The 22,166-nt window shown below is 42.7% G+C and overlaps 1 protein-coding gene across 3 annotated transcripts in view; it reads right to left on the minus strand.

Moving 5' to 3' along the window:
- Nucleotides 1-5,448: 5,448 nt before the first annotated feature.
- Fbxo18 (F-box protein, helicase, 18) overlaps nt 5,449-22,166 on the minus strand; it is a 37,515-nt gene continuing 20,797 nt past the window's right edge. For 2 of the 3 annotated variants that reach the window (XM_013009326.1, XM_013009327.1), the window contains exons 7-20: nt 22,009-22,103; nt 19,655-19,823; nt 18,803-19,025; nt 16,890-16,977; nt 16,717-16,803; nt 15,798-15,934; nt 13,459-13,558; nt 13,236-13,357; nt 11,493-11,568; nt 10,762-10,959; nt 10,010-10,135; nt 9,217-9,323; nt 6,741-6,872; nt 5,449-5,958 (exon numbers count right to left, since the gene is read on the minus strand). In XM_013009326.1, the coding sequence (XP_012864780.1) occupies nt 5,788-5,958; nt 6,741-6,872; nt 9,217-9,323; nt 10,010-10,135; nt 10,762-10,959; nt 11,493-11,568; nt 13,236-13,357; nt 13,459-13,558; nt 15,798-15,934; nt 16,717-16,803; nt 16,890-16,977; nt 18,803-19,025; nt 19,655-19,823; nt 22,009-22,103 (1,831 nt within the window). In that variant the 3' untranslated portion in view covers nt 5,449-5,787. The remainder of the gene's footprint in view (nt 5,959-6,740; nt 6,873-9,216; nt 9,324-10,009; nt 10,136-10,761; nt 10,960-11,492; nt 11,569-13,235; nt 13,358-13,458; nt 13,559-15,797; nt 15,935-16,716; nt 16,804-16,889; nt 16,978-18,802; nt 19,026-19,654; nt 19,824-22,008; nt 22,104-22,166) is intronic. The other variant, XM_013009325.1, reaches the window with a different exon arrangement.

Consider the following 22,166-nt stretch of genomic DNA (forward strand, 5'->3'; position numbering starts at 1 on the left):
GAAGGAGAAAAGGAACCCATAAGACACATTTAAGGTCTTCCCTCAAGCCATTTCTCCTTGCTAATGATTTGTCTAAAGAGTGGCTGGGTTCCTTAATTCTGACCAACCAAATAGGAGGTCAGCTGAAGAGACTCCAGGGGAATGGTTTTCTTGCTATGCAGACACACAGAAGATGAGCTTAATTCTTTGCTACTGCCATTTCTAAACACCAATTTGGAAATGCTGGTCATAAGGGAAGCCAGCTGGGGAAAAACAGGAAAGATGACAGGAAGAGAAAGCCACTGAATTCTTTGCACTGGTGCTAAGCAGCTGATACAAGTCCCTTCTCCCTCCTTCCTTTCAACTTCTACGTGAGATCATTACATTTGCTGTCAGGTATCTTTGGGGTTGTGCTTTGAAGTTAAATCACAGCACAAAATATCTTGACACAAGGACCCAGTTGGGGCGAGGAGGGGTGGGGAGTGAAGAAAAGAGCGCGCCACATTATGAATACTCCGAGTCTGAGAAATCACTAAGACATCAAATGAGTAACTGAATAAAAAATTGAGGTTTAAGCATGCTCTCTAGTATGTCTGCTGGTCTCCATCTAGCCAGGGCACCATAAACATCAAATATGCAAACATCACTGGTGAATATGGAGGAATATGGAGACAACAAGTCTGGGAATTGGAGATTCTCTTGAAGAATCTATAATGAAAAACAGCCCTGTGAAAAAGGACCGGGGCACCCTGTGAATGTGCAGAGAGCCGCCACCCCTCTGTAAGCTGAAGTGCTAGGAGGAACTGTGGAGGGATTATGTACATAATGGGGTCTTCACCTGTATGGGACAACAAGTTATAGGAGCTCTTTTTTTGAGTCAGCTTTAACTATACTAATTTGCTGAAAATCCAAAGCAATCGACTACTTCCAGTCTCTCCATGCACTCCACATTCCTAAAAACCCATAGGTTCAGGATGAGAAAGATCAGGCTTGATCACCAGTCTGACTAGGTGTACAGGCCCCTTTCAATCTAGCTAGTTGCTCTGAAAGGCAGAGCAGATGCCACTGTAGGATGGGTGTTTTGGGGTAGGGGAGAGGGGAGGGACAGCTGAAATCATTACGTGGCTTCCTGGGCAGGCTGTCTCACATGTACCCACTTTCCCTGCTTATCAAACTGTTTCAGTCTAACCATTGATGTGTCTGCTCTCACCTCTATGCTTCTGGAGGAGAAAACATTATCTACTCAAGGTACTGCTTACCATCAGCTCAGCAATGATACTGTCTGGTGGCCCTGTGCTATCTTATCTGTCCCACATTTTTAATAATCTCTCTGGATGATCCTCTGACTTCATTGAGAAATACAATGATTGGGCTAGAGCTACATAAACTTCTTACTCAACGACACTTATAATGTCATCTTCTCTCTCCTCTCTTATCTCTGCCCAGCCTTGCTTGTAAGGGTCTAATCTACAGGAATGTGTATGTTTCTTCGGCTCCTACTCAGACCTTGAGCTTTATCAGATGCAAAGAATCAATAATTGTATAAAGTGCCTTACCAAGAAGTGCTCTAGGCCCATACCCATAATCCAGAGGCAGGACAGCTAGAGTAAGATGGCTGGGAAAGTAAAAGATCAAAAAAAAAAACCCCCAAAACTACCAGGTTCAAGAGTTAAGACAGAGCCAGCAAATAGCAAGAAACTGAATCAATTATTTAACAATGCATACTCCTGCATTCTTTACATCATCCTCCCTCCCTTCTCTTTTAGATACTAAAGAGATTCACTGGAGCCAGGTGCCGGTGGCTCACGCCTGTAATCCTAGCTACTCAGGAGGCTGAGATCTGAGGATCACGGTTCAAAGCCAGCACAGGTAGGAGAGACCATGAGACTCCTATCTCCAATAAACCACTAGAAAATCGGAAGTGGTGCTATAGCTCAAGTGGTAGAGTGCTCGCCTTGAGCTGAAGAGCTGAGGGCCAGCGCCCAGGCCCAGAGTTCAAGCCCCATGACCGACAAAAAAAAAGAAAAAGAAAAAAAAAAGATTCACTGTTTTAGAAGAATGATTGGCCCAGGAATAAAAAACACCTGGACTTTATAAACTGGTGAGCAAGAAGACCACAAAAAAAGGACCATCAAGAACTGACATATATGTTATCCTTTGTAACCCAGACCTTTTTCCGTGTTTTAATGGTAATACCAAAACAAGGTAATTGGAAAGTTGCTAGGCAACCAAGTTGCTAGGCAACTGGTCATCCAAGTGATCAGTTCTGTACTAGAAAGCCCAGCCCAGTTAGGGGACATAGGTCTGAGTCAGCCAGGTACTACCTACTCAGTAGGCTGAGCTCTGAGGACTGAGGGTCAAAAGCCAGCCCTGGCAGGACCAGAAGTGGCACCATGGCTCAAAATGGCAATGTGCTAGCCTTGAGCAAAAGAGCTCAGATACAGTGCCTCTGAGTTGAAAGCCCATGACCAGCCACACCCACCACCCCCTGCCACACACAAAAGAATAAGGACATAAAGGGGCTCTCTGTATCTGCCTTCTTGGAGATGTTAGTAAGGAGCTAAGAAACTAGCTGAATGGGCAGACATAAAAAATTAGATGGCATTAACTTACCTGTTGCCCTTGAGTTCTGGGTAGGCCTACATCAGATCTAGTTCTAGAATAATAATACTCATTTTAGTCACCTGGCACCACTGTCTAATAATGCTAAACAGATGACCAGACATATTTCTCCAGCTCAGAAAGTATAAAGACCCTAGATATGAAACTCCATTTTGAAGACATTGATCAAGACACATTGTGCTCATATGCTGATTTGTTGAATGACAACCCTTTGTGCAACTAAAGATAACAACAAAAAACAAACACTAGCTGGGAAGGTGGCTCAGTGGTAGAGTGCCTGCCTAGCATGCATGAAGCCCTGGGTTTGATTCCTTAGCACCACATAAACAGAAAAAGCCAGAAGTGGCACTGTGGCTCAAGTGGTAGAGTGCTAGCTTTGAGCTAAAGGTCTCAGGGATAGCACCTAGGCCCAGAGTTCAAGCCCCATGACCAAAAAAAAAAAGCCCACCATTTTGAACTGTCCATTTTGAACTGTATTTCTCCCTACTTCGTTATATTAAAATACATGTTTGATAGAATTCCCACCTTATAACACACTCCATTTTGAGACACTGAAACTTGTCATTTTAGAGAGAAACTGTGAAGGTAAGAGATGGCTCATCCCTCAGTTACCTTCTGTGTCTCTTTCATGAATGACTTTGAAATTCATTTTGTTACTAGTCCAAGACTGTGTGGGGAAGAGGTCCACAGTGGACTTAGAAAATTGAATAACAAGTGTTCCCCTCTTCTATCAGGGAAATCTCTGTTCCAAATCTCTTCCCAGTGACAACCCCAGCTACTCCTACATGAAGACAAAAGGATCCCAGCATGAGGCCAGCCCAGGCACAGTTAGTGAAAAGACCCTATCTGAAAAACCAAACTAAGAGCAGAAGGTCTGAGGTGTGGCTAAGTGGTAGAGAGCTTGCCTGGCTTAAGGCCCTGAGAAAGAGAGAGGAGAAAGGGAGGGGAGGGAAGGCAGAATTGAATAAAAGTGAGAGAGAATATAAATTCAGGGCCTGTACTTGCTATGAAGGCATTCTGCCACTAAAAATGCCCGTTTCAGACTTGAAATTTAACATCATAATCACTGGTTTTGAAGCCAGGTACTACTTTCCAGTTGGCTGTGGCCCACTGTTGTCTAACTTAGCATATAAACTCCTTCCCCCTGCCATGAGGTGCAGCCCTCACCTGTCTCCCTGCTTCTGAAAGTCTCCAGTAAATCAATCTCTGGGCAAGTCAGTCTGCTGCTTGTTCTTCTCAAGGCACCATCTGCCTCAGTGGGTGAGCCTCACACCAGAATCAGGTTTATCTGAAAGCTATTACTCTCAAAATTCCCACTTGCCAAGTGTTCTAGGCTTAGCACTAACTCCAGGCTGAATACTGCCAGGTATCTAAGTCTCCCATGGAGATATGATCAGAAACATCATTCTACAAAGCTCATCTTTGAACAGTCTGCACCTGGAGCCTTGGGCCCTCTTCTGATGAAGTGCTCCTCTCGAATGGGGTACCTTGGCATCCAGTCCCTCCCCAACTGGATATTGCCTCTTAAGGCAATGTCCAGTCTTGGCTTACCCTCTCACTTGAGTATATTTCATTCTCTAGGAACTCCTATTCTCCTGATTTCTCATGACCTCCTCCTTCTCCCCCACTGCTTTCCCTACCATTCCAACATTCTGAAAATCAGCTTTGTTTTCATTTACACCTACATCTCCTACTTCCTTTCTCAATGAAGGTTGTCCTCATCTACCTGGAGAACTAGCCAGAACATGAGGAGTCGTAATAAGAGACTATCATTGCATTGTGACACCGATCTAATTACTAGGATCTACTGGATTTCATCAAGAGTGCACACAGGTGCAATACAGTCACTTCCAGGGCTTATCAATGACTGGGACTCAACACCAGAGCATCTGACCATGCGGATCTGAAGTAGGGCTGTGAGACAACTTCTAGCAAGTTCCTAGGTGAAGTCAATACTGCTCATTTGAACTATGCTTTCAGAACCACTGACAAATGTTTTCATTCCCAAAACACCAGACCCACTGCAACGACCTGGGTCCAGCCCACCAGATATCACTATCTTGCCGACACTAGCATCCTCTAAACTAAGTAGAGCCATCTCTTTAAAAGATCTGATATTATCTGGGTGCTGATGGCACATACCTGTAATCCTAGCTACTCAGGAGGCTTATATCTGAGGACTGAGGTTTAAAGCCAGCCTGGGCAGGAAAGTCTGTGAGACTTGTATCTCCAATTAACCACCAGAAAAAAACAAGAAGTGATACTGTGCATCAAAGTGGTAAAGTGCTAGCCTTGAGCAAAAAAAGCTCATGGACAGCGCCCAGGCCCTGAGTTCAAGCCCCATGACCAACCAAAAAATAAAAAAGATCCAGTATTAGAAGATCTTTCTGGCTTAGCTAAAGACTAAAGTGTGTGTATTACTTGGGTGGTACCATTAGCATCCCTAATCCTGATGAATGGCAAACATACCAGCTACTGTTCCATGTACACTGATGTGATAGGTTTTATGTAAACATTATAACTTCATTACAATAGCTACCCAGCATCTTCAAGCACAATGAACTCCTTCCCATCTCTCCTCTACCAACACCCTATCCACTACACAGGGTCTGCCCACCCCTTCCGATCTTCCAGCTGGATGTCCTAGAACCATGAGAAATGTGGCTACTCTTACTTTATACTTGTCTTTTGTGTGTGATGTGACATCCTTGCTATAATAGCAGACACACACACTACACCTTTATATATGTGACTTTCATGTCAAAACAATGGTACGCTTAGGTCACGTGACCAGCTGCTGAAAGCAAAAAGAGGAGAGAGTTGGAGAGAGTTTAGAAATGACCGTGCTGAAGCTAGGTGTCACAGTGGCATGTCAGTGCAATGCCTATTTAATTGAAACCTTGTAATAAAAGTTTAAATACATAAAATGTTGTTTGTTTGTTTGTTTTATCAAAAGAACTTCCCCCACTTCCCTGACCTGATACATATGGAGGCTAGGCAAGTGGAAAATTGGCTATTGTAGGGAACAGAGAAATGGCAGGTCCAACTTGGGTTGGTGTCTTCTTCCTCAGAAAGCAGTCCGTGATGGAACGCCCAGTCTCAGGTGAGCAGGAAGCCTGCCCGCACTGGCTGTCTGCAGCAGGTGGAGCCCACCGCAGGCCACCTTGTGTCACGGAGAGCGCATCCTCAGAAGACAAGGAAGAGCAGGGCTTCGTGCCTGGGCAGAACTATGTTCTCCACAGTGCGCTCCATGGCCCGTACCTGCTCCGGAGAGGCAGTTAAGAACGCCAAAGGCCCAATCCGCTGCTCTGCACATGAGTGACACAGGTACCCACCCTGGTTTTCCTTCCTGTTGCTCTGTGGTGAAGGAGAAGCAAAAGAGGTAAGGGACCAACCTAGCAACAAGAACTTCTCACCAACAAATGCTGTGTTACCATCTAGCTGCCAACTGACAGGCATTGTGATGCTGATGTTCTCCAGCTGACACAAACCCTCAAAGGTAACACCTCCCACAAGTCTATCAGCTAGCACAGATGCCACCAAGTTCCCTTGGAGCAGTAACGTGCTTCATCTGGTCAAGAGATGAAGAATTAGGAAGTGGAGGTGTGGCTCAAATGGTAGAGCTCCACCCTTGAGATGAAAAAGCTTGTAAGCAAGAGTGTGAGGCCGAGTTCAAGTCCCAGTATTGGCAAAAAAAAAAAAAAAAAGTAGGGGAGGGAAGAACTAGGCTCTAGCGGGAGGGGGGTCAGTGATAGAGCACATGCTTCTTATGTACAAGGCCCCGGGTTTGATCCCAAATACCAAATAATGAAAATAAGAGCAGAAGAGCCAGAGAGACAACAAAACCCAAGAAAAACTAAACAAAGCTCTGGAAAAAAACCTCTAGTCACACCCTCATCTCCCAAAGCAGAAAGCTTCAGCACATCCAGACAGCAATACCTGTTGTGACTCCTGACTATTCCATCCCTGCCATGCGGGCAGGGAAGCCCTCACATCTGCTGGGCTTTGACACATGAAGAGCTCCTTAAAAAGGATCACACAGCTTTCTCTTGTTTTCCTCACCCCACAGCCCAGGTAAGCACAAAGCTTACAGTGATGTAATGTGCGCGGCTGCATTAACCCCCAGAGAGCAAACGTACGTAAGTGATGGGCAGTTTCTTCATGGTGAGGACCGTGTCCACGGGGATGGCGTTATTGCACTGGCCCACACAGCAGCGAACCACTCCTGTTTTTAAGACATTACTTGTCAGCTCTGCTTGCAGGAAGTACTCCTGGGAAGGAAAGAGCCAGACGGAGATGGAATGGCAATACACACCACTGCTACATTCTTTAGACACAACCTGCGTCACTCATGTGAGAAAAACACTGACTGTCCTGTTTTCCCTTTGTGGCTCAAACTGGTAGAGCGCTAGCCTTGAGCAAAAGAGCTCAGGGAGAGCATCCAGGCCCCATCTTCAAGCCTCACAACCAACAAAAACAAAAAAAAACTAAATCAGGATTGGAATTACCAGTATAAACTCTTGACATTTTTCTTTCTTTTCAAAAACACAGATTTCCTAGCTCTGCTAAAAAAAACAAAAACAAAATATTATCATTTCTGAAAGGCTAAGAATTTGCCCTGGTATATGATGGGATGAAACATGAAGCAAACATGGCCACCTCTCCATCAGGGAGAAATCCTGACAAAGCCATGAAGGCTGAGTCTAAGTAAGCCTCTATCTACAGCTACTTCCAGTTACAGGAAGCCTAGGGTAGGCAAGGGCACAACCAGTTCACAATCACACAGGAAACATCTAGAATGCTGAATATTCCATTGGGCAGACAACTGACCCAGTTTCTACAGTAAGACATGTGCACAGAAAAGGGGAAAGGATATTGACTGCTGTAAATTAAGTAACTTAACGGACTAACAAATAAATGTTTATTTGGTTCCTGGTTTTAGCAAACCATTTTTTTTTTTAAAAAAAAAGCATTTTTGACACAATCACAAAAGTTCAAGTTCCCTGTCTGCAAGAAGATCTGCATCTTCCAGAAGTGGGGCTTTACTTAGTTTAAGGCAGATGAGTTTGAAGACCTGGTAGCTGGGAAGTGTCTCCTTCCTGATGGCTGTGGAGTCATATATGTCCCAAATCATGGTCTTCTGGGTAAGTGGCAAACCCTATGCTGTGAGGGCCTGCAGTGTGCAATAAGCCATGCCCACAAATAAATTTCCAATAGATCTTGCATTATGACAAAAAAAAAAAAAATCTTCCAGGTGCTAGTGGCTCATGCCTGTAATCCTAGCTACTCAGGAGACTGAGGACTATGGTTTGAAGGCAGCCCAGCAGGAAAGTTCATGAGGCTCTTATCTACAATTAACCATCAAAAAGCCAGAAATGGAACTGTGACTCAAAGTGGTAGAATGATAGACTTGAGCAAGAAACTTAGGGACAGTGCTCGGGTTGAGTTGAAGCCCCCAGGACTGGTGCATGCATGCATGTGCCCACGTAAACACACACACACACACACACACACACACACACACACAATTTATCTCACATTGTGAATGATATTGTTCTTCTATTATACTCACTAATAAGTTAAGGGTATGACAATATGATTTTGTTACAGGTCAAACCACTAGGGTAAAAGTAATTCCATGAAAAGCCACACTACAAGTTCTTAAAAAAAAAAAAAAAAAGAAGTACTTATAACCAAAATGTATACAAAAGTTCATGTAATATGTACAGACTATTTGTATATAAAAATTCTGCTTAACTCCTTAAAGTATCGGAGAGATTATAAAAAGTCGCATAATTTTAGACCTAAAATAATGATGGAATTTTCATGAGACCCTCTTGTATTAATTAATGTTTTAATATCAATTCAGGTTTTTTGTTTATTTGTTTTTGTCGATTGTGGGGTTTGAACTCTGGGCCTGGGTGCTGTTCCTCAGCTCTTTAGCTCAAGGCTAGTGTTCTACCAGTTGAACCATAGCACCACTTCCAGTTTTCTGGCCGTTTATTGGAGTCTCACAGACTTTCCTGCCCAGGCTGGCTTTGAACTGCGGTCCTCAGATCTCAGCCTCCTGAGTAGCTAACATTACAGGCATGAGCCACTGGCACCTGGCTAATTCATGTTACTTTTTTTAAAGACTGTGAAGAAGCACACTTTTCTTCACCTCATTCAGACTAGATATCTGGAGATATTTTCTCTCTAGGAAAGGCTGATTTGGGGAAAAATCTGGCAGCAGAAGCAGGTGCATTTCAACTGGATCAAGGAGGGGAAGAGAGGAAGTTAAGATGCAGAAAACCTGACTGCCAAGCCCACCCCTACCCCAGTCCAAGTGCTGAGAACCAACTGAGGGGAAAAAAAAAAAAACAAAGTTAAGAAATACAAGAAGTCAGTTGACAATTTAGACGGGTCTTTAAAAACTTCATCAGGAAGGAATTTGGAAAGGAGACACACTCTATTTTACTGCTGGGAACCCTTTTTGCACAAGTGGCTGGCTTCTGCACATCCAAGAAACCTTCTTTTCCCACCCAGCATCCAGATGTGAGGACTCCAGCTTGAGTCCTCCAACGGAACAGTATGCAAATGCTCATAAATTAACTTGGGCTTTCCTGTTGCTCTTACCCCAGCAAGAGTCAAAATGTTTTCCAGTGATTTGGTCATTATGAGACGCTTCTTGGCACGCGTTACTGCAACATACAGTAAATTCCACTCATCCTCAGAAAATGACTCTAAAGAAAAAGGAAAAACAGTCAACTCAAAAGCCTGTTTCCACATCTTATGTTCTCATTCAAATATACTCAATCCCAAAACATCCCTCAACATTTGCTGGCTATCTATACACAGTTTTCTTACAAATAGCAACCACAAAAACAAACAAGAACCTCACAGACTACAGTGGCATGAAATGCTAGATTTTTTTTTCTTTTCTTTTAGTACTACCATAAATTACCAGCACCTGATGATGTGGATATCCATCATCCAGTTCTCACAACACCTATGAGGTAGATGGAGAAACTGAGGCTCACAGAGGAAAAGTCGCTCCTACATGTAGGCCTACCATGCATGAATCAAGGGCCAGAGCTGGACCCAAGTCTACTGGTACCTAGTACCTATGTTCTCTCCCTTCCCACATTTATCTAGATTGACTCAGATAAATCTGGAGATGTCTAACATTGTCACAGAGAAGGAAAACACCCCTGAGAGGGGCACTCTGTTGAAGTTAGATTTTTCTACGAATCACAACATTAACAATCAAGAGTTTAAGTTTAATGATGTTGTTTATTTTTGGTTCCTTCTAGAAGGACCATAGCAAGAGGCCACACGAACAAAAGTTAAGGCACTCAAAATGAAGCATTCAATCAATGGTACCTACTAAAATACCAACATACCAAAAGTAACCAGTTCATGTCCTTACCAACTCTAAAGTGAGGAAGCTGGGCAAGATTATGCCTGGCACAAGGCACTTTCACGAAATCATCCAGAACGTGCACAGTGTCAAACTCCAGGCCTTTGGCTTTGTGTACAGTACCCAAGATGTACTCTAGGACAGAAAAACAACTTTGTTAGGGAGGGCCTCAAGGGGGGGAGCTTTGTGGGGAAAAGCAAATTATCATCAGGAAAAAAACCTCAAAAGTAAAAAAAAAAATTATCTTAATTATTATCAACCCTGGGAATACCAGGAATACCGCTAAGAATTGCCATCCATAGCCAAATTACTTGACCTACCTTCTCTTTACTCTTTATATATGGAGGGACAGAAACGCAGGAGATGGCTGTGTGGCTTGTCCAGCATTATCCTCAGATCTCAGCCTCCTGAGTAGCTAGGATTACAGGTATGAGCCACCAGCACCTGGCTGGTTCCTATTCTTTTATTTGTTCCATTTCTTTCATTCAACCAACAGGGCTCATACCTGTAATCCTAGCTACTCAGGAGGCTGAGATCTGAGTATCGTGGTTCAAAGCCAGCCAGGGCAGAAGAGTCCCTATGGGACTCATATCTCCAAGTAAGCACTCAAAACCCAAAACTGGAGCTGTGGCTCAAAGTGGTAGAGTGTTTATCTTGAGCAAAGAGCTCAGGGACAGCACCCAGGCCCCGAGTTCAAGCCCCATGACTGACAAAAAAAAAGAAACATTAGAAAGCAAGGAAGAATCAACTAGTTTCCTTACCTGCAAAGTCCAAGTCTTCTATGTGGCATCTTTCTATCCTTTCCACCAGTTCTGGAATCCTGATATTGTACTTTTCAACCACAGCGATCTTTGCTTCAAGCTCCTTGTCCTCAGCAGCAGTCACATATCTCTTAAAGCCACTGAAGCCTTCTTTATGCACCCATCTTCTGATGAATCTGTCCCTGATGACGAGGTTTCCTAAGGAGGGGATGCACACAGCTTGACAGGAGGTAGATAACACAAATGCACATTTTCAACCACAAGCACAAAGGCAGATGGTGGAGTTGGGGGACCCAGGGGCCAGTCCTGACAGCATCACTAACTTACTGAATGTCCCTGGACAAATCAACATGGTGGTCTCTCTACCTCCTCAGAGGATCAACAGACTATACTCAAGAGCTCCACCTCCTTCAGAGGATTTGAAATAGCACAATCCAAAATAAAAAGAAAAACTAGAAGCCATCATTTGGGGCCCATATAGAAGTGTTGACGGGCAAAGCTGCCCAGCTTGACAGATACAGGGGAAGACAGCCTAAAGGACCAGCAGCAGAGAGCAGAAGACTTGTGAGACAAGGATTCTGGAACTCTGTTGGTACCTCTGAAAACAGGAGGCTTAAGGCATTCTATTCTTTGAGAGAGAAGATCAAAACAATCTCCCCTTCCAGAAGAACAACAAGAACACTGACTCTGGGACTCCCATCTCCTAGCCCTAAGGCCAGCCAACTACTCACGTTTCTTCCGTTCTTCCTCTGGCTGAAGAAGAGTCCAAATATCAATGATTCTGTCCAGTCCAAATGATTTAATCCCCTGAAAAAGTTTGTTGGTAAGGCTTTTTGTTTTATTTTGCTTTTGAATGTAACAAAATAAATGCAGGGATGGGATTTTATAATAAAGCAGTTTCTTGGAACTAGATCTCAAACTGCATCTACAGGAAGTGGGGAACTTCATCAAGCACAAAGCACTAAACTATAATATGGCTAGAAACTCAGAATTTGCAGATTCTCTTGCTCTAAATCTTCCTGTTTCTAAAAAGACAAGACCTAGCTAGCTACATATGGCTTTCTCATCAACAAAAGGGCAATTTGAGCAGACCTTCCAGGAATAGAAATTGTGTTACCAAATGATAAACACACTTGAGTAGAATACTTACCATTGTTTCTCAAGAGAGAACCCCTGAGTGTCTAAAGTCCATATCATTCTGTGATTTTGAAGGTCAGCCCTTGGAAGAGAGGGCCTGAGTACACTACAGGTTAACCTTGTTCTATCTAAGCAGTGCCTGCCCAGTCCTGGCTGTGACGCAGTACTCCTATGGTTCCAGCCCAGATCAGAGGACACATGTGATAAAAGCTCCCCCCTCCCCCCAGGACTGGTCATCTCTTAGGGAAGGACAGGTGAAACAATGACATAAAACACAGATCAAAACATGACAGTATCCATTATGACCCACACTCAGATGTGCAATGGAGTGTCATGGCATGTCCTAGAAGAAAACAACGCGCTTCCTATCATCCCTATGGGGATGGCATTCCATAATCACTTACCATAGTGAAAATGGCTAACTTCTAACAGAGGAAATAAGATAAAGTCATCACACCAGCAATGAAAGAAAATATGCTCATGTGCTGAGTGGAAAAAAAAAAAAACAGCACCCAGTTCTTATGTATACAATAAATGAAATATTACACAGAAATATCAATCTGTAAGGACAAAGACAACATAACTATCCCAAAATAGATTATATGAAATACTGGGATTATGTGGTGGTTAATTGGAGATTATAGCATCATGGACTTTCATGTCCAGGAAAGATCTTAGCCTCCTGAGTAGCTAGGATTACAGGCATGAGCTATTGGTGCCCAGCTTAAAATATACCAACCATATTTGCAAAGTGCCTGCCACACAGTAGGGCCTTTTTACCATAAGTAAAAAAACATATATAATAGTTATCTAACCTAAAGTTAAAAATATCACAAGCTTGTCACTGAATCCTACTTTCCCCATGGAACAGGCACAGGAAAGACATTGTTTCATCTTCAATATGGAGAAGAGAATGGGGCATATAGATGCCACATGTGTTAGTGACAGAGGCAGAGCTAGAACTCAAGGTTTTAATTCCATGTGAATTAGGGTAACTGGTGTGGCCTAGGATGTCATCAGCTCCACCATTCTCACTCACATGGACAACACACAAGAAAAATCCCAGGGAGCGACCAGTCTCCCATTCAGAGTCAAGACTCATTTTTTTTAGAGTGGAAGAAAAGGTCCTTGGGTCCTTAGTGGGTCTGACATCATAGGAATATTCTGATACCATAATTAAAGTAGCCAGGAATAAGGACTTCAGGCCTGGTACAGCTGGCTAAGAATTAAAAAACCTAAAGGCTTCCTTGTAAGCTGATCCTAATGAAGCTGAACATTTTCAGTGGCTACCTGCTATGTTTCTGTGCATGAAGTGGTCTCCAGAAATTTACTCTTACCCCAATCAAATGTATCTTGGAAGGTACTTCTCCTTCTGTCACCCTGACAGCCTCATCAAACACGTTGGCATTGGTCCGTGACAAAAGAGCCACTTGTCCCTTTACATCACCTCGAATGCCACCTTTGGGAAGAAAGCATACATTCCATGGCAAATCAAATGAAAGACGGCAATTAATTTTATAACTTGCAACTTTCTAAAAGAAGAGCAACTGCAAGCCTTACTTTGATGGTTTCCTCCAACCAACGTCTTCTTCCTTACTCTCTTGCAGACATCCAAGATAGTAGCTCCCACATAAGCTATTTCCACACCAAATCTAAAACTCTGTTGGAAGACAACAAATGAAAGGAACTGAAACCAACACAATATAAATATAAATGAACACACTTCTATCACTGCCAAGACCTGACTTGTGCTCCACAGGCTGGGGATGTGGACATTTTCTAGAGTAAAGCTGAGCCTGGCTGGTGATTTGTCTAAGGGTTTTGTTATTTTGTGCTGGCAAGTTTCCATTCATGGGCATACTAAAAATGTCTGACCAGCACTTTTTTCATCGGTCATGGGGCTTGAGTAGGCTAGCACTCTACGACTTTGAGCCACAGGGCTACTTCCAGTTTTGGGGTGGTTAATCGGAGATAAAAATCTCATGGACTTTCCTGCCTGGGCTGGCTTTGAACCATGATCCTCAGATCTCAGCCTCCTGAGTAGCTAGGATTATAGGCGTGAGCCACCGGCACCTGGCCTGACCAGCACCTTTGAGAAACATTTACTTGAATAGTACTTCTCAAAACTGTCAATGTCATTAAAAACAAGTAGAGTCTAAGAAATTCTCACAGCCAAGAAAAGATAAGGACACATGACTATAACTAATGTGTTCTCCTAGATGGGATCCTGGAACAGCAGAAAACATCATTCAAAAACTATCAAGGAATTTTAGCAAACTCTACACTTTCATTTATAATAAACTATCAGCTGTGGTTCACTAATGTGACAAGTGTTCTCCATTAATATAAAATGCTAATCCTTAGGGATTATTAGAGTTGAGCTTATATGAAAACTATCCTGGTCTGTACCATTATTTCAGTGTTTCTGTAAATTCGAAAGTACTCTAAGACACACATCAGGTCAATTTAAAAAAACAGCTTTCCTGCTGCCACCTTTAAATTAGTGCTGCAGATGGGAACACAAGGAAATACAATCAGTTCACAGACCTCTCACTTTTACACAACTCAGTAGTTTATACTTTAATACAAGTAACAACTCAAGTCCTCTAGGGTGAGAGAGCTGATCGCTTTTTACAAACGACAGAGGTACTACAAAGAGTACTTTTTGAACGTAACTATAAGCCACCTTCCTCTTCCCCCCCCCCAAAAAAAATAGCAAGCGTGACAGAGTTTGACAATTTTTGCAAATTTCTTTCATCGTTGACTTCTCTTCCTTATATCTGCATTCAGTCTAATGATATATTGTCTTGGCTGAAGTGTGTGAAAAAAATCTAGCCGCGGGGATGGGAACGTTGCTTAGTGGTAGAGTGCTTGCCTAGCATGCATAAAGCCTTGGGTTCAATTCCTCAGTACCACATAAACAGAAAAAGCCAGAAGTGGTGCTGTGGTTCCAGTGGTAGAGTGCTAGCCTTGAGCAAATGAAGCTCAGGGACAGCAACCAGGCTCTGAGTTCAAGCCCCAGGACAGGCAAAAAAAAAAAAAAAAGAAGAAGAAAATCTAGCCTCACACAGATGTGCAGCTGGAGAAGAAGGAATGCTTATATAATGAAAGGGTATTGTGATTTCTCACACTCACAAGCTTTCAAAGTTTTCACTTTGCTTGAAAGAACCCTTTTCTAAAAAAATTGTTATTATAGGAGCTGGGAAGGTGGCTCAGTGATAGAGTGCTTGCCTGGCATGCATGAGGCCCTGGGTTCGATTCCTCAGCACCACATAAGCAAAAAGAAAAAAGCCGGAAGTGGTGCTGTGGCTCAAGTGGTAGAGCACTAGCCTTGAGCTGAAGAGCTGAGGGACAGCGCCCAGGCCCCATGACCGGACCCAAAAAAAAAAAAAGAAAAGAAAAAAGCATCCACTTCAGCTCATAACTGTCTTGTGCTCCTTGTCAGTCTACAGCTTCAGTCTGCAGAGGAAGTGGTTTGTGTGTACTTCCCATTGCAACACAAGGAATATTAGAGAGATGTACTGAAAAGGTCAATGGGTAACAAGATAATCATTTTCACTTCAGAATCAAGGGCATGCTCAAGTAAACCTTTTTCTTTTTAATCTGAATGTGCTGAAAGAATATAATTGTTAGCCCAGTTTGGTATCAAGGCATTGATTCATAAGACACCAATAGTTTTACCCTACAACTATGCAAATGCCAACAGAGAAACACGACTATTATGAGAATAGTTTTGACTCTGTAGACCTGCTGAGAACCACTGCTTACAGCAAAGGGTTTGTTATATACTGTGAACCTAGCATAGAAACATACACAAAGCCCAGCATGTAAGAAACTAGGAGGGGACAGGAAATACATTGTTTGCTTACAATCGTGGGGAATGAGGGGCAGAGACTCACCTGTGTGAGATAGAAGACGTGAGTGTGGGGAACTGTGAACAGAGCATTGACTGCACCCCGGAAGGTATAGATCTGTTGGTGTGGGTCCCCTACAAAGATCTTCCCACATGGCTGAGACAGAACTATATTCATTATAGCTGCAACCAACAAGAGGGACAGTGAGAAATCTGAAGGATTCCAACCCATACAGCTAAAAAGAAACCATATTTAAAAGAGAAAAAGATGTATATGCTTTCACAAAACTAAGCCAGAGCAGGATAGACAAGGGTTGTCTTTTCTTACAGGATAGGTGCTCAATCAAAAGGAACACTTGTATAACAGTCAAAGGAAACAGGTTCGGGTTCTACAAATGCAAATGATCTTTCGTTCTGGGTGAACTGAGTATAAAAAATTTATAGGCAGATATAAAATGAGGCAAATTATTTTCTCTAATACTCTAAGACTCCAAAATTACCTAGAAAGTCATATTCATACCACTTGAGAAATAAGAAACAATTTTTTTTAGCTCTAAACTGAAAAATTTTTCCCCATTCAGCATGAGTCTAGATCTTTATCACTGGGTGAGCTCCTCAATCAATATTTTTATGTTTTATTTTTTCTTTATAGTGCTGGGGATCAAACCTAGGGCCTTGTGTATGGTAGGCAAATATTCTACCACTAACTACATTCCTCAGCCCCCACATTCTAAGAATAACTTCGGCAAAACAGTTAGAGGAAGATAAATCTGCTTTGAGTGAGAACAGACAATTGCTAACATCTTTATCCAAATAAAAAGGATTTCTCAATGACTAAATATCATTTGTTCCTCTTCTTTATCACAAATAAGAATAATCAACTTATTCCACACATAGTCCTCTTACATAATCATGATGGTGTTTCTACGTATTTGAGACTACTGATGTCCTGAATAGTTTATCACCTGGGGTACAGTCCTGGGCCTCATCCACAAAGATGGCGTCAAAAGAGGCAAGCAAAGGCTTGCTCAGCTGCCAGAGTTTCAAATAGCCTGGAAGAGGGAAACAGCAAAAGTCATAATTCACTTTCCTTAAGTACTTACACCTAACAGTGAGTGAGGTATGGAAACTTGCCTACCATCATGAGTCATTTGGTAAGCCTCTTCTTTGCATTCTCCCAGCTTCCGCATGTTGTCCCAGAGTCGGCTTGCTTCAAGGACACCATTCTAGAAAGTAAATGACACAATAACTCAAAGTTTAAGACCTTGGAAAAGAGAGCAAGGTGAAATCATGCTGTCACTACCACATACAGCAGGACAAGCAAAGGCATCATTACTGAATAAAGGGACAGGCACCTCCCAAGGCTCCACTTTTAACAGTGTGGAGGTTTCACATGCTGAGAGGAGGGACAAGCTGGGCTCACACGAAATGTGAGAGCAGAGATCAAAGTCACAATGGCTGAAGAACCAGAAAAGGCCCAACTGCTCTTCTAGGTTCATTACTGACAATTGTTTTAAAAAAAAAGAGAGAGAGAGAAATGAGCTGAGCCCTGGAAGCTCAAACCTATAAATCCTAGCTACTCAGGAGGCTGAGATCTGAGGATTGTGGTTCAAAGCCAGCCCAGGCATGAAAGTCTGTGAGATGCTTATTTCCAATATCATTATTGGAAAAAGCTGGAAGTGGCACTGTGGCTCAACTGGTAGAGTGTTAGCCTTCAGGGATAGTATCTAGGCCCTGAGTTCAAGCCCCTGGACTGGCACCAAAAAAAAAGAGAAGTGATTGAATAGACTTGATTTTACTAGTAACTTTTCTGCTAGTGAAATCAATATAGAACCAATAACCAAAACAATTAGAAAAGACTCCCAATCATTAGATTTGATTCAATTCCGGGGCCTGAGGATGCAATAAGAAGTTCTGGGGGAAAAAATCATTTAATATGTATTCTTGTCTGTTTAACAAGAGAATTAATGTGATGACTGACATGTCTATGCATGGTCTTCCCTGGAGAAAATACTGTACAATTCCCGGTGCCATGTTGGGTCTGTACTTTAGAATTTTTTTTAATATATCTTTTTTCATCTTCAAGTGGTTGTACAAGGGGGTTACCTTTTTTTTTTTTTTTGGTCATGGGGCTTGAACTCTGGGCCTGAGCTCTGTCCCTCAGCTCTTCAGCTCAAGGCTAGTGCTCTACCAGTTGAGCTACAGTGCCAATTCCATTTTGTTTTCTAGTGGTTTATTGGAGAGAAGAGTTTCATAGACTTTCGTGCCCAGGTTGGCTTTGAACAGTGATCCTCGGATCTCAGCCTCCTGAGTAGCTAGGATTACAGGCGTGAGCCACCAGTGCCCGGCTGGGGGTTACCTTTTGACACATCAACTTGTGTTTATAGTGCATCTTGATCAGTCACCCTTTTCACTGTTCTCCTCCCTCACCTACTTCTCCCTTCAATCCTATCAAGTTTTCCACTTCCTTTTTCACATATGTACATTGAGTGTTAAGACTGTACTTGTCCTGACAGACCTTAATCTCATCTGCCTATTTTCAATTTCTTGTGAGAAGGAAATAAGAAGATAGAAATAAGCTGGTCACTAGTGGCTTGAATTTGTGATCATGGCTATTCAAGAGGTTAAGATCTGCCGGGTGCTGGTGGCTCACGTCTGTAATCCCAGCTACTCAGGAGGCTGAGATCTGAGGATTGCAGTTCAAAGCCAGTCGGGCAGGAAAGTCCGTGACACTCTGGTCTCTAGTAAACCACCAGAAAACCAGAAGTGGCACTGGAGTGCTAGCCTTGAGCTTAAGAGCTCTGGGACAGCACCCAGGCCCAGAGTTCAAGCCCCACAATGAACAACAACAAAAAGAGGCTAAGATCTAAGGATCACGGTTCAAAACTTTTCCAAACAGAAAAATCTGTGGGACTCTTAGTAACGATTAACCAGCAAAAAACTGGAAGTGGAGCTGTGGCTCAAATGGTAGGATACCAGCCTTGAGTGAAAAAGCCAAGCAAGACAAAAATAACAACAGCTCCCCTAAAACTAGGGACATCTGATACTTACCAACTTCTCACTCTGTTCAACCATGACTCTCTGTCCTTGGCTGTTCTTACACCAAATAGGTACATGATCAATAGTCAGCTCTTCATCAGCGGAGGCAAAGAAATTTTCCAAAGTCTTACATACAAGCTTGGCCCTGATGAATCCACCTTTCCCTTCAGCAAGAACCGAATTGACCATGAAAGGCGTCAACTTGAAGAGATTCAACTTCTTCTTCAGCTGGTACCTGTAATGCACATGCCAAGTAAATGCCATTTGGCTTTACCAGCACTGTGGTGATGAGTTTCCCCTCTCCATCCCCCTCTCTCCAGTGACACTACAGGTATCTGAGATATATTATACAAGGTGAGACAGAATGCTTAAAAGGCCACAAAAATCCTGAAAAGTCTTCATCTAATTCAATCTGGTTTTTGCTAGGCTTTCATGAACGAACATCTCACAGATCCAGAAGATGAATCCACTCATGGCCGTTGCTACTATTCCCAGCTGGGATCAAGGCTCCCAGAAGCCCCACAATGGGACACTTGAAGCTCTTTGAAGCCTTTGTGCACAGGAAGCCAGGGGTTCATGCAGGTTTCCCCACCCAACTTTCCAAGTATCAAGATGTGTGATATCTTGATCATTTTGACTTTCTGTGCTTCAATGTCAGAGAAAAGAGAATGCTCCTCTCAGCAAAATATTATGTACGAACAATATATCTTCCAGGTTAAGAGAACCAACCACTAACACTGCCTGTAAATGGATAATGGCATCAGATATTCTTAATGTTGTGGGGTAAGTTCACATGCGATCACGAGGATCGCATATAAAACCCAGAAAGAGACGTGCAAATGGCGCCGGCCTGGCAATGCTCACTTCCGCCCGACGTGCCCGTAGGCCATGGAATGAAAGGTTTTGCAGATGACATTACTGGGGAAGACGAGCTCAGCCTGCTTTGCGATGCTCTTGTTGAATGTGACATACAGAAATCTGCTCTGAGACCACTTCTCGGCGTACTTGACTAGGGTAGAGGTCTTCCCGGTGCCTGCAGAAGCCAAGAGGAGAGGATGTGACCCTCTGCCCAAGCAAAACACACTCCAAGGGGGGACCCTATTCAGGTCTTGATCAGGCTTCTCTCTCCTCTGGCTTGAACTCAACATGACTTTCATAAGGACAAAAAGGGTGCAGCAACTTTAAAGTCAGGTAAAGGTGGATGGGGACATTGTGTTCCTGGCTCTAGCCAAACAACAAAGGGCAAGCTACCTGACTCTGCTCACTGAGCTCCAGTCTGACCCAGGGGAGTATGTGAGTAACCTGTACGTATAGGATTTGCAAGGGCAAAGATAAGCATCAGGTCTCCTGCAGCAGGAATTCAATAATGGGTAACTGTTGCTGGCCTAACACTCAATGATATATGTCAAGCAAGAGCATGAAAGGGAGACTCGGGGATTCCTCAGATCCATTCTAGACTCTCGTCTGTTCTACCTCTCCACCACTCAGTCAATTGTTCTGTCACTTACTTAACAGGGATTTCTGAATACCTACTACACGTTCAGCTCTGTGCTAAGCATTGTGAGATGCTAAAAGAAGATATACTACAGTCTAGCTGGATATAAAACACCAACACAAGTGAAACACACAACATGAAAGCATAATGCGACACAAGACAGTGAAAAAGAATATGGAAGCTGGGCACTGGTGGCTCACACCTGTAAGCCTAGCTACTCAGGTGGCTGAGATCTGAGGAGCACAGTTTAAAGCCAGCCTGGGGAAAGAAAATCCGTGAGACTCTTATTTCCAATTAACTACCAGAAAACCAGAAACGGTGCTGAGTGCTTGCCTTGAGTGGAAGAGCTCAGGGACAGCACCCAGGCCCAGAGTTCACACCCCATGACCAACAACAACAACAAAAAGAATATGGATTATCAACAACAATAAAAGTCTCACCTATAGACGAACAGGGTTGTTTTGAAGAACTGTGGGAAACTAAAGAAATATTTATAAAATGCATTTGTCACCTATTTCTACTATTGTGATGAGGTATCAAGTGATTAACAAATTATTAGTTATAAGAGAAAAAACCGGGTGCTTGTGGCTCATGCCTGTAAACCTAGCTACTCAGAGGCTGAAATCTGAGGATCATGGTTCGAAGCCAGCCCAGGGAGAAAAGTCCCTGGGAGACTTTTTATCTCCAATAAACTACTAAGAAAAAGCCAAAAGTGGTTTGCTATGGCTTAAATGGTAGAGCATTAGCTTTGAGCACAAAGAGATTCAGGGACAGTGCCCAGGCCCTGAGTTTAAGCCCAGGACTGGCAAAAAAAAAAAGATTACTACAACTAGATATTTAGGATTCAAGTGACTGAAGAAGCCTTTATCAGGGAGTTACACAAATGATGAGAGTCAATATACATGGCAAAGAAAAAGAGAAGAAAGAAGAAGATGGAGCAATAAAGAAGAGGCATAAAAAAGAAAGGGAGGGAGAGGAGTGGGGGAGGGGACATGTCTTTGGAAAAACAAAAAAACAGCTTTGAATTCTGGTTCTACCTCTTATTTGTTTATATAATCTGAAATAAGTTTCTTGTAGCTTAAACTTCCTTATGTATAAGCTGACCAACTTTTACAGAATGATGTTAAAGAGAACACCAAGCCAGTATACTGCATGCATTTAATAAATTGTAGTTAGCAGGTAGAAAGGAAAAAGAAACGGGTTCTAGGTAGAGAAAAATGGCATGAGAAAAGATTTAGACAAAAGACTAGTCAAGTATTTCAGGAGACTATAGGATCAGCTCAATGACAACATATTTAGGGAAATTGCTAAAAATAAATGGAGGGAGGGCCCTCAAGATATCACCCTACAAAATTAGAAAGCTACTGGAACCCTTTATGCTAATTAGCAATGGCCTAACTTTCCAGAAGCAATCAGTTACTGTACATATACAATGATAATTGATGGTTTCAACCAATCCCACTGATAAATCCTGTCAATTAATATCTACAAAATATTTGTTAAAACAAGAATTCTAGTGTCGAAAATGTTCCCTAGAGTAGTGCGAGAAAGCAAGTACTTCTTGGCCTACTGCTTAGGAGACTATCTGACTAGACAGTTTGATAAAAGATCAATGCACAGATGTTCTGGCAGGCAGATAATGGGTAGCAGAGAGAATGATGGTAAAAAGTAGCAAACATGAACTGGATGCTCTATTCCAGGAACGTGCTGTGTACTCCCTTACCTGCAAAGGCCATAATTTTTACCACCTGGAGAGGCTCCATTTTATGGTTCAGAATCAGCTGTTGCTCATGTGTAAGTTGAATAGATGCTTTCTTGCTATAATCATTCACAGAAGAGAAATTTAAAAAAAGTAATGAAAAAGTGCAAGGAATTGACTCT

Source organism: Dipodomys ordii, unplaced genomic scaffold, assembly GCF_000151885.1.
Source record: "Dipodomys ordii isolate 6190 unplaced genomic scaffold, Dord_2.0 Scaffold9, whole genome shotgun sequence".
Lineage (NCBI taxonomy): Eukaryota > Metazoa > Chordata > Mammalia > Rodentia > Heteromyidae > Dipodomys > Dipodomys ordii.